The sequence below is a fragment of the Musa acuminata genome, chromosome BXJ1-7 (assembly GCF_036884655.1).
Source record: "Musa acuminata AAA Group cultivar baxijiao chromosome BXJ1-7, Cavendish_Baxijiao_AAA, whole genome shotgun sequence".
Lineage (NCBI taxonomy): Eukaryota > Viridiplantae > Streptophyta > Magnoliopsida > Zingiberales > Musaceae > Musa > Musa acuminata.
Window position 1 is genome coordinate 35,245,880 of NC_088333.1, and position 12,089 is coordinate 35,257,968.

General features: G+C 33.0%; 1 protein-coding gene across 1 annotated transcript; it reads left to right on the forward strand.

Moving 5' to 3' along the window:
• The first annotated feature begins 2,428 nt into the window (after nt 1-2,428).
• LOC135679117 (DEAD-box ATP-dependent RNA helicase 17-like) lies at nt 2,429-6,734 on the forward strand. The gene is made up of 10 exons (XM_065192541.1): nt 2,429-2,617; nt 2,702-2,774; nt 2,885-2,994; nt 3,414-3,557; nt 4,048-4,156; nt 4,395-4,762; nt 4,848-4,921; nt 5,108-5,412; nt 5,508-5,754; nt 6,269-6,734. The coding sequence occupies exons 1-10, from the start codon at nt 2,491-2,493 to the stop codon at nt 6,506-6,508; spliced, it is 1,797 nt and encodes a 598-aa protein (XP_065048613.1). The 5' UTR covers nt 2,429-2,490; the 3' UTR covers nt 6,509-6,734.
• Nucleotides 6,735-12,089: the final 5,355 nt, after the last annotated feature.

The window sequence follows — 12,089 nt, forward strand, 5'->3', positions numbered from 1 at the left end:
GAGCCTTCAACACTCTGCCAGATAAATCTATGAAGATTCGAACACGTCCCTCGTTATAATCAGCTGTTACAAAGTGATTTGGTGGGACGACTTGGACGTGAGATTCTGGTTTGTCGTCTTTGATCCTCTTCTCTGCATCTTCTGCAGTGAGTCCTACAACCTCGGGCCATGCATTCTTGAGAGCTCTCCTCTCTTCATCGCCACCCAGCTCTGTTCCTGAGAGACACATCAATAGACCAGGTAACTCTTAGATGTCAAAGATTTAGCAACTCCTACCAGCTTTCGTATCAGATTCTTTAGCTATCTTCAACTCCTAATGGATGCAAGCAATTGTGCAAAAGATTGAGAAGCCGAGAAAGAAGTAAAAGGCTGGAAGTTACTCACGATGAGATTGGCGGAATTGCCGGTTTTCCTCTGTCATTGCGAGTAATTGAGAGAAAGAAAGAGTCGTAGTCGAAGGAATCGTCTCTCCTCGTTATAAAGCGTCTCTTGGCGTAGCGAGTAGTTCGAAGATTAAGCTTGGCTTTGTGCCGGCCGGCCGGCCGGCAGGCTCGTGTTGCGTTGCGGAACACTGCAGTGCAAAGGACAACAGCTGCGCGTAAACAACGAAGAATAGTTCGAAGATCCACCAAATGTACATCCAAAGTTACACTAAAAGGATGCTTAAAGAAGACCAGCCGAAGTCCCGTATACAACTATTTATAGGTAAAGAATAGGATATGTAGATAGAAAGCGTCGAAGAGGGAGGCTTTCAAAGATAATCTAAAATATTAATATTTATAAATATATAAAAAGATCGATGTAAAATTTATGTGATTCGACATTCTTTGCGAAAATCAAGTATTTTTATATCAATTACAATATACTTTAGTTTCTTCGTTTAAATATAACTCTCTTTAGTGTCACCTTCGTCTCTTTTGATTCCTAAAAGATAATTTAAAGTATTTTCTAGTATCTTACTCTCACAATGAGACTCAGAGATATAAGATATTCATAAAAGAATTACGATGAATCTTCTCGATTTTTTTTTAATGGATACTTAGCTTTAGAAATTTAAAAATATTTGTCAACCCAACTGAAACGTATTCTTTATGAAAATCAAGTTTTTTAGATCAATTACAATATACTTTAGTTTCTTCGTTCAAATATAACTCTCTTTTGTAACTTGTACTCTCGTTCTTTTGAAATTCATATCTTACTCTCGGAGACATAAGATATTCATAAAAGAATCACGATGAGTCTTCTCGATTCTTTTTTTGTGGATATTTAGCTTTAGAAATTCAAAAATATTTGTCAACCCATCTGAAACTTATTTTTTCCTCTATAGATAATATATTGCTGTGTTGATATGAGAATTTTCTTTTCTTTTTTTTTTTTACATTAAGAACTCTCATTTAAACGCATAACTCAACCAAATCTCTAAAGAAAAAGAGAACAAAAAATTAAATCATTTTTTAGGATTTGGTTAAAGATATTTTGGTCAAAGTCTAAGAAAAGCTCACTGTAAAAGTCAAATATGATAAAAGCTCATTAGAAATATAAATATTTTAGCAACACAAATACAAAAATATTATATGAAGTTAGAGAAAACTTAGAAATCTTGTATAATTAAAATAAATACTTTTAAGCTCTCAAACTTCATGCATTGACATAAGAAAGGTTTATGGTAGTGGTAGTGTCCTATTATAAGTTCATGAAGTTTCGGATTAATTTTTAATATTTTTGATATCTTTCCCTATAACATAAGGTTTAAATGTGTTAAAATTAAATTTCTGTTGTAATAACTTTTATATTTTCAGGATATGTTTGGCCCTCAAATTTTAGTAATTTTACGAAATCTTTTGTCTTCTTTCATAACCATTTTAATATTTAAAAAAATTAAATTATGACATAGTTTTGTTAAAATATTTAAATTGATAAAAATTGGATAATATTTAGATTACTACTACTACTACTACTACTACTACTACTACTAATAATAATAATAATAATAATTCCTCTATAATCAATTTTTTCATTAAACACAGTTAAACTCCAACAATATGACTTGAAATTTTGGTAAATTATGTTTATCACATTTTTCTTCTTTTTTTTATATCTTTTGAATTGTTTGAATTTATCAAAGGCAGAAAAGGTGTAAAAGGATAGAAAACGAAGCAAATTACTATGAGGAGTAACATTAAAAATCCAAATATATATATATATATATATATATATATATTTATATGATAGTAACGGAGAATAATAATTTTTTCTATGGTAATACTTTTGTTTCAATTATACTAGCAATCGATTTGTATAATTTTTAAAGATTTTACAACATAAATATATATTGTATTTAGAGAGACAAATACGAAATTTATCTAACTTCGAAGGGGCATATATGTGATTTGCTTTCTTTATTATCTCTTATGATTTCTGAGAGAGAACACGAGGGTTTTTGAGAGGGGAGAAACCCTAACGAGAACGGGACAACGAACGAGAAGCGACATGAAAGAGTCGAAGGAGAAGAAGAAAGGAGCCGAAGTAGCCGCCGGCGCAGGCGGAGAAGGCCTTTTTGCCTCTTGCTCCTTCTCCGATCTCGGCCTTCATCCCTTCCTCTGCCAACACCTCCGAGGTCTGTACCTCTTCCCTCCCTCCCTCCCTCTCTCGCTTTCTTAATCATCATCGTCGTTACGTTATCGAACTTGTCTGGTGACAGATAAGATGGGTTTCGAGTTCCCCACGCAGATCCAGGCACAGGCCATTCCTGTCGTCGTCTCTGGACGGCATGTGTATCCTTCTCGGTATTTTTTGCTTTTGTTCGCATTATGTGATAGTTTTTGTGTGTTCCTTTCCTTTTTGGGTTCTCTTTGTGGATTTTCTTTGACTGCGAAGGCTTTAGACTTGTCAATGCTGCTACTGGCACCGGCAAGACGATCGTGTACCTTGCCCCGATCGTCCACCTTCTGCAGATGTATGAGCCGCGAGTTCAGCGATCTGATGGGACCTTTGGTATGCTTATATTGCTTGACATCTGCTCCTGCAGTTCTTTCTGGCCAATACAAGTTTTCTTTTTCTCGTATTACGTTTTTTTTTAAGTAACAGAGTATCCCCAATCTTTCAAGATTAGAACCGATAAGTGATGGAATACCTTGGAAGAAGGAAGTAAATGCACTCTTTATAGAAATATTGGTATATATGCAAAAATTGTGGACATCTATCTTTGTTATGTTTTCAATAAGTTGTGTGAGTCAAAGCACAACAGTGACATGCTCTGCTTTCCCTCTTATACAATGATATAACCATATTAAACTCATTCGTAGAGAGTTTACTTGGTAGATCATCTGGATTGCCTTTGTTTTCTTTTCGTTTTCGATTTTAGAGTTCATGATTTTGTTTATTATATAATTACTTGACTAAAATGATAATAGCGTTGGTTCTTGTTCCAACGCGAGAACTGTGTATGCAGGTCCATGGAGTTCTGCAGAAACTATTGCATTGTTTCCATTGGATAGTTCCTGGGTATATAATGGGTGGAGAAAACAGGGCAAAGGAGAAAGCCAGGTTGCGGAAAGGTCTGAATTTTCCGTGCCTTTTTTAGTTAGTGATGCATATGAACTACATGTGGATCTGCTCTTGTTTGGTTTTGTGGAGTTCCTACTCCAAATGTCTTTTGTTGCAACTTAGAGTTGGCACTTGTATCACTCATGTTCCTGAAAGTGGCTTATCAAGGATTTTGTTGAAACTGTTAAGTGTGTTTGACGTGTTGTGAGTAAACATACGTTGAGTGTACCCTAAAGAATTTTGCTTGTTTGGAACTGTGATCACAGTAACTGTTAGGTATCAAAAGATTATACCCCTTTCTTGGCAATTATAGTAACTGTTTGTGTATTTTGGAGAGTAGCGCATGATGAGAATCATAGAGGTGGAAACTACATTATTTCCTGCTACTATGTGTGTTGCTTGAAAGTAATGATGTCATGTTTTAGCTATGTTTATCTAAAATCTCTGTGCTAGAAAAACATGGTAATGTTGCATGCTCTTGATTGATATGGCTGTGTCCAGGAATATCCATTCTGGTAGCTACTCCTGGGCGTCTCTTGGATCACTTAAAGAATACTTCATCATTCAATTACACAAATTTGCGTTGGATCGTCTTTGATGAAGCTGACAGGTTTGATATTTTTAAAGCACTTCATGTTGTTTCTTTATTACTTTTGTTAATCACGTGTCATTCAACCTGATCAATCACAATAAATCCCATGTTTATCTCTCTCTCTCTCTCTCTCTCTATATATATATATATATATATATATATATATATATCTGTCTCTCTATTTCTCTCATTTTGTGTCCTAGCATTTAAGGATAAACTATTTGCATTCTCTTTTTATTTTCTAAATGATGAACAGGATCCTTGAATTGGGATTTGGGAAAGCAGTAGAAGAAATACTAGATTTTCTGGGCTCAAGACAAGCTGATCATGTCTGCAAACAGCATATGAACACAAAGTCTGCCAAATTTTCAAGGCAGAACTTACTTCTTTCAGCAACCTTAAATGATAAGGTCAACCATTTAGCAAATATCAGTTTAGAGAACCCAATCATGATTGGCATGGATTGCAAGAAGGATTCTGCTGTACCACTAAAGCTGTCATTAGGCGATGCTGTCTCTTCAGCACCTGCCGTCGGTGGAGATTTGGAAGGCGTTGGTGCATTATCAAGTCAGCTGACAGAAAACTATAACCTTCCTTCTCAGTTAGTTCAAAGATATGTTAAAGGTAAGTTCTTCCTACATGCATCATCTTTCTATTAATTATCCATTTTCTTGCATGTAAAGTAACTTGTTTGGCACACTAATTGCAGTGTCTTGTGGTTCAAGGCTTGTGGTTCTTCTCTCTATTCTTAGATTTGCTTTTGAAAGAGAAACCTCCCAAAAGGTGAATTCAGGGTTGGAGTTATTTTTGACAATTTTTTATCTACCAGATGCTATGATCTGCTTTAGTTACATATGATATGTATGTCATATATTATTGATGTTCTTATTACAATTCACTTGATAAATTCTGTTTTGTTCCCATTGTTCAGTTTAAGCATTCATGTTCACTTACAGGTTCATTCTACAGATTGTGGTTTTCTTTTCAACATGTGATGCAGTAGACTTCCATTATTCACTTTTAAACAAATTTAAGTGGTCTCCTAAGCTGCAACCAGAGGCAAATCAAGAGCAAAAAATTGTCGGTTGTAGATCCTTCCATTTGCATGGGAATATGGAACATGAAGATCGTAGAAAAGCATTTCACGAATTTACTTCTGAAAAATCAGCTTTACTATTGTGTACGGATGTTGCTGCTAGGGGTTTGGATTTTCCAAAGGTCAGGTGCATTATCCAATATGATTCTCCAGGGGAGGCTTCTGAATATGTGCATAGGTATCATCATCCTACATCTTTTGTTGCTTGTTCAAAGCGCAAAACAGTTATGTTATATTTGGCTGACAGTTATTTCGTTACCCTTGCTCTGTTAGGGTCGGAAGAACGGCAAGGTTGGGTGAGAGAGGTGAAGCTTTGCTATTCCTTCAACCAGTCGAGATTGATTATTTGCATGATTTGCAGCATCATGGTGTCAGCCTAAAAGAATATCCACTTCGAAAGATAATAGACAGTTTCTCAGTGCATGGGCAGAAGCACCATAACAAGAAGCTAATTTCTTTGGAGACACATCCATGGGTATTATTTCTGCAGAAGACACTTGAAACCTTTATTTCAACGGAGGTAATAGCTTGTCACCTGTTGAATTATTTGTTAATAGCTGGAAGAAGTATTGCTGCTTGGTAGTGATCTCAGAAAAATATTGCTTCCAACGGCACGTTTACTTTATTTTGCATCATGTTTACCTCAGACCATGCCACCTAGATTGCTAGATCAATGCACTTTTGCCTCTCGCCTCTTGAGCATAATATATGCCAATTGCTACATTTGATATTAGTTGAGCATCATGATGGTTAATATATACCTTAAAACACTTGAAAATTAATTTACTCAAATAAGAATGTACTAAGTTTCTCTGATTTTGTGCAATTTTCAGTGGTTTCTGGTTATTAAATATGTTCCCAGTTGGATCAGACCTTTTTGTCGAACCAATTGATTTGTTCATAATAGTTCTATATATATTTTATAACATCAAGCAAGGTGTTCCATTCTGATAAACTTGTTTGATGATGATTAGCTAATTCCTGTAGTACTATTTCCTTCTCTTTTTGATCCAAGTTACTTTTTGATTGTTCAGTCCAAACTGAAGAAGCTAGCCAATGATGCATTCTGCTCCTGGGTTCGGGCATACACTGCTCACCGAGGTGAGCTGAAAAGAATTTTTATGGTTAAGAAACTCCATTTGGGGCACGTGGCAAGAAGCTTTGGGCTGAAAGATCAACCTTCATTGGTTGGAAGATCACACCAGATAGAATCCAAAAAGAGAAAGAGGGATCAGAAGAAAGCTATATCTTTCAAAAGAAGAAAGTCATCTTAGAAAAGCTCACTGCTAGCTAAGCATCGATAGGTATTTATCCAACAAACTATGGTGAAGGTAACGTGTGTTGCTCTTTCTGTACACTATAGGAGGGTGTTTGTGGTCAAAATTATCATGAGTGTACCTCTTTTCAACTATTTATATCAACTATTGTATAATCTTTTTTTTTTTTCTTTCAGTTATGTGATTCAAATTGCAGTCAAATTTTTATCCTTTTGCTGGTTCATCTGAAGGATTCATGCAACAAACGATGCTTCAGATATTCTTTTTCGCCGTTTGTTAAAATTATTATTTTTGGCAAATAATTACTGATGAGTTGATGGGAAAAACTAAATTAAATCGTGCCCTTTCTTACTCTACTAGAGGCATGTGTGTCGAGTATTAGGGAAGGCAAGCAAAACTTTTCTCCATGCATCAAGAGGAAATTAATGGTCAGCTAACAAATACGAGGGTGCAGGAAGAAGCAAGCGACAGTGGTATCAACAAAAATAGGGGGATGAATGCCGCAAGGAGTCCCTCCCATCAATGCCGTGTGACCCCAAAGTTCTTCAACCTTTTAATTTCCATACGAATGTGTCAATAATCTTTTTAAATACATAAATTAAAGATTAACCTGAAGCTCTAAGTTTAAAATTTTTTCACAAGCATCTCAACTTCAAAAAAAAAAAATTAGAATTTTTTTTTAAATGGTCAATCTATCGTAATCCATTATCGTTCGTCCGTCGATCACTCACTTGTTTTCCTAATTGTCTTTACCTTTACGTATGAGTTGATCTTGTTGATCACTTCTCTTCGTGTGCACGATGCCTTTAGGGTTCAACGAGGGTACAGAAAGAAGCAAGCTGGTATCAACCAAAATATGAGTAAGATTATCATTTCACGTGGCTACGAGTACTATTTAATTTTTTTAAAAAAATTAAGATGCTCAATGAGAAATTTTCAAACTTAAATTTTTTTTAGAATTTATCCTATATAGATGAATTTTTTAAAAAAATCTCTAAGTTTTGTGTGTCTATATATATATATATATATATATATATATATATATATATATATAGGGCTTACAGGAGCCACTCTTTTCGTTTCCACCTTTTGTACAACTCAACGCTACGGCATGAAGAAGATGGTCGAGATTCCACTCTCGTAAGCCATCCGTTGGGAAGAGTACGTCCCTACTAGCTATATATTCAATAGCAGATAACTTGCTCTTTTTCCTTTGTGCTCTCGCATATTTGCTCCTATCCTCCATACATGGATGGTGGGGAAGAGTTCTGTGCTTCACTTTACAGGATCTTTTTCCAGGATCATCAATACCATCCTGCTTTTGGAGAGTGGATTTGACTCAAGACTGTTCTTTTTGCTGCAAAAGTTGGACATATATCGAATAAGATTTGATTATATAAGTTGGTGGACCAAGAGAGCTCCATCCAACCAGTTCACAGCTATTTGCTACTATCTTAGATTCTATGTTGTTTTTTTTTTCTTACACCGGAAAAATAAAAATTATAATCATATTTTTTATTATATAAAAAAATTTAACATCCGAATTAAAATCAAATAACAATATATCAAGATCAACATTATACATCTTTTGATTTAATTCAATTTTTTTTTTATCAAATCTGTAAATATATATTATAGTCCGATCTGAATAAAGGATTGATACAAATTTAGGAGAATAATTAGACTTATATTTTTTTCTCTACCTATTTTTCATATGATTATTATAAATGATAAAATATAGACTAAAAGAAGATATGTACTATCTCAATATATATTATAATGTAACATATTAGGTTTGTATGGTCTCCGATAAGGTCTCCGATAAGTAATTAGAGGAGTTCCTCCCACCACTAATTAAATAAAAATATATAATCTAATTTATTAATTAATAAAATATTTAAAAATTAAAATAATAATAAAAAAAGTTATTTAAAAAAATTAAAATAATAAAAATAAAATAAAATTTTATTTTAAAATTATTTTCCTTAATTAGATTTTAAATTTTTGAAAAGCATTTGATGTGTATGTAAAAATTTTATAAAACTGGCCAATAAGTCTAATAAATATAAAAATACCATATTAAGTTTGATAATCAATGCGAGTGATAGTAGTTACATATTATCAATGTCATATTTTCTGTACCACAATACTACTAACTCTTCCTAATACAGTTCAAAATGACCTATATAATTTATCTTGTCAATATAATTCATATATTTAACCATTATATATATATATATATATATATATATGTTGAATCTCGGATTTTGATGATGAAACCAATTGATAAGTGTTTATGATTTAATCTGCGTCTTGAGTGACGCAGGATGCTTCGATCAGGGAGAGACAATTAAAGCAGGAAGAATCATGTTGGGCAGGAGGAAAACGTGTCAGAAGATTGGACGTCGGGCCGGAGGATCGATCGATGTATCGACATAAGGCTTCGGGCCATGGATTCAAGCATCAAGCCAAGAAGAGTGGATATTGTGCTAAGGATATCGGAGTTACGGAGTCAACCAGCCGATTGGGCAATAGGCCGCAAGAGAGAACGATGCGCCGAAGAATCGGACGAAGCGTCGATAGACCAATGACATACCGAACAACATGATTCATACTTAGTAATATTTGTCTAGATCGAAGTGTATTTTTGTGTGTGCATGATTAACTATGATAGTAAGACATAAATCAAAATGAAGTCCCGGAGTCAAGAATACGATTTTGTTGGGAGTTCGAAAGTTCGTTGGAAGCCCGAACGTTCGTCGAAGTTCTGCGGAACCAACCGAGAAGTCCAGGAGTTTGCCAAAGAAGCTTGTCGAAACTCACCAAGAAGATCGTCGTGAAGTCTAGGAGCTTGCCGGGAGTCCACAGGAACATTACTGAGAGATCGTCGAAAGTTCGCTGGAAGCTCGCCGGAAGAAATCTGACTTATCTTGCTTAGATTATGTCTTAGGAATCGTAGTTAACACATAATTAGAGTTAGGATTGAGAGGTAATCCCATCAACTTTGTTAGCGGCCAACTGGGCCTGAAGTTGGACTAGTTTGAGCCGGATTCAAGGCTCGACAAGGGTGCTGAAACCTTGGCCGACGATGGCACCGCTTGGGGAACAACACCCCAGGATTCCTGGGTGATGGTACCACCGACAGAAATACTGCCAGCGGTGGTACCGCCCCTATTCGGCGATGATACCGCCCAGTACCAGATCCTACGGCGATAGTACCGCCCAAGAACGACGGTGGTACTGCTAGTACCTAGGAAACCTAGGATGAGACATTTTTAGGCTCCAAGTTTGAATCAACTTGAAGCCTATAAATATCCCTCTCATCCCTCGTTAACAAAGACAAGCACAGAGAGTTTAAAAGTGAAGAAACACTGTTGCAATCACTTGAGAAATCCCATCCTCTAAGTATAAGTTTAGAATTATGTTCAAGAGGAGTGAGTGCTTGTAAGGGTTATCTCTTACACCCGGTAAAAGGAGAAGATGGGTGTAAGAAGGAGGTTGATCTTTGCTTATTAAAGAAAGATCAATAGTGGATGCCGGTAGCCTCGACGGAAGAGGAATCGGTGAAGTGGATGTAGGTCACGACGACCGAACTACTCTAAAATCCGGTTTGCATTTCTTTAAGTAATTTATTTTAACTGCAAACCATTTTACTTGCTCTTTACATCCACTATCTCTTAAGTACGCTTTCAAAGTTATTATCTTTATGAAACGATTTTTTGTCGGAAACAGATTTAATAGAAACGAAGTTTTAAACCGATGTTATTTTACCGCTGCACTAATTCACCCCCCCACTTAGTGCCAACTTTATCCTATATATATATATGATAGTAAAAATAAATAATCTTAATTATGCAAGAAAAAAATATCAATTATAATATTCACTCAAACATGTATCATCATATTTTTACAAGTTGTTCATAAGCCTAATTATAATAATATTTTTTTTAAAATACTTTAAGTTATAAGGCCTCACTGAATGGATTAACAATTAATATAGTGAAACTTAAGTTCTTAATTAACATCAATTATTTTTGAATTTTTTCTCTAACCATCAAGTAATTATATCATAATGTATAGAATGCTAGAATGTTTGTTATTCTTAAAAAAATTATTATGATATATCACAAAGTATCTTCAATGACTTGATAATTGAATCTAATTATACAAAATTCTAAGATAAAATTTTATTATCATAAAACTTTATTTATGGCTTTAAAGTATGTCACAAAATCAACTTTTATTGTTGATAATGCAATGATATATTATTTTATTTTTTATAAATTATTTTTCCAACTAATATAAATATAAAACGCAATGAGATGTAATTCACAGAATCATATGAAAATACCAATACTTTAAGATGATTCACTATAACAATAAATATTTCATACTTTTTTAGTTTTTATGTTAAAATGAATCTATATTATTAGTAACATAAGTTGAAGTATTAGAATTAATTAATCAAGTATTAAAAAAGGAATTTTGTAATATTTGATTCGAAACATACAAAGGTTAGACTTATATATTTTCATTTTAAGCTAAACCATATACTCTTTCGCATGACCTTTCTTATTACAAAAATAGTATTTTACTGTAAAGATTATAATTTATATAGTATTTTATACTCATATGATTTATGTTTTATTTTTTTTTATTACCCAATTTTTTAGAAATATTTGAAATATTGTGAGCCTTTCTTATTTTAATCTTAATTATTTCTAAATTTATAAACTAGTTAGCTCATTTAGATTTCACTTATCTTTAACTTTATTATAGTAAATTTTAAATGAGATAAACTAAAAATAATAAAATTAAGCATAAATTATATGAGAAATAACTCAATTATATTTATGCTTGATGTTCTTGAGCTTTATAGATTTATTAGCCATATTAAGGATATAATCTTAAATTTCTTGAATATCATCGTACTAATTTCAATCGGTTCTTTCATTATGATGTCAACTAATGATTTATTAGTAAATTTAAATTAATATTTATATATTCTAGTATACTATTTATAAACTATAATGAAGTCATAATTATCATAAAATTGAATCTTTTAGATATTATTTTAATTATTTGTTCAACATAACTTTCAATAGTTATGTCTATGATCATTTCAACTAGTCTAACCAAAGTTTCACACATAATGTAAATTACGTATGCTCAAGTTGTTTAGAATTAATTAATCCAAAAACTATAAGGACACTATAAGTATAAGAGTATACGGAAGAAAGTATCATTATAAAATATAAATTAATATTAATATTTTGAGTTTTTAAAATATGATAAACTATTGATATCATCTATATTTCACTAAAAAATATTGATATATTCAGTGTTTACTCAAAATTAGTTATGGAGGACTAATATCATTATTATGGAATTGTATTGTTACCTTTATGTTACAACTATGATTGTAAGGATATCCAAAACAGTATTATCCTTGTCCATCATATAATTATTTGAAATATATTTTTCTTTCAGATTATCTAAATCTTCTAATTTTGTATATCATTATGAATATTATTTTTATTAATATTATTTAAAACTAATTTTTTAATATAATTTTATA

Coding starts and splice junctions, on each gene's coding strand:
- LOC135679117 (XM_065192541.1), top strand. CDS start 2,491: ATGAAAGAGTCGAAGGAGAAGAAGAAAGGAGCCGAAGTAGCCGCCGGC. Junction 2,995..3,413: donor GCGATCTGATGGGACCTTTG/GTATGCTTATAT, acceptor AAATGATAATAG/CGTTGGTTCTTGTTCCAACG. Junction 5,755..6,268: donor AAACCTTTATTTCAACGGAG/GTAATAGCTTGT, acceptor TTGATTGTTCAG/TCCAAACTGAAGAAGCTAGC.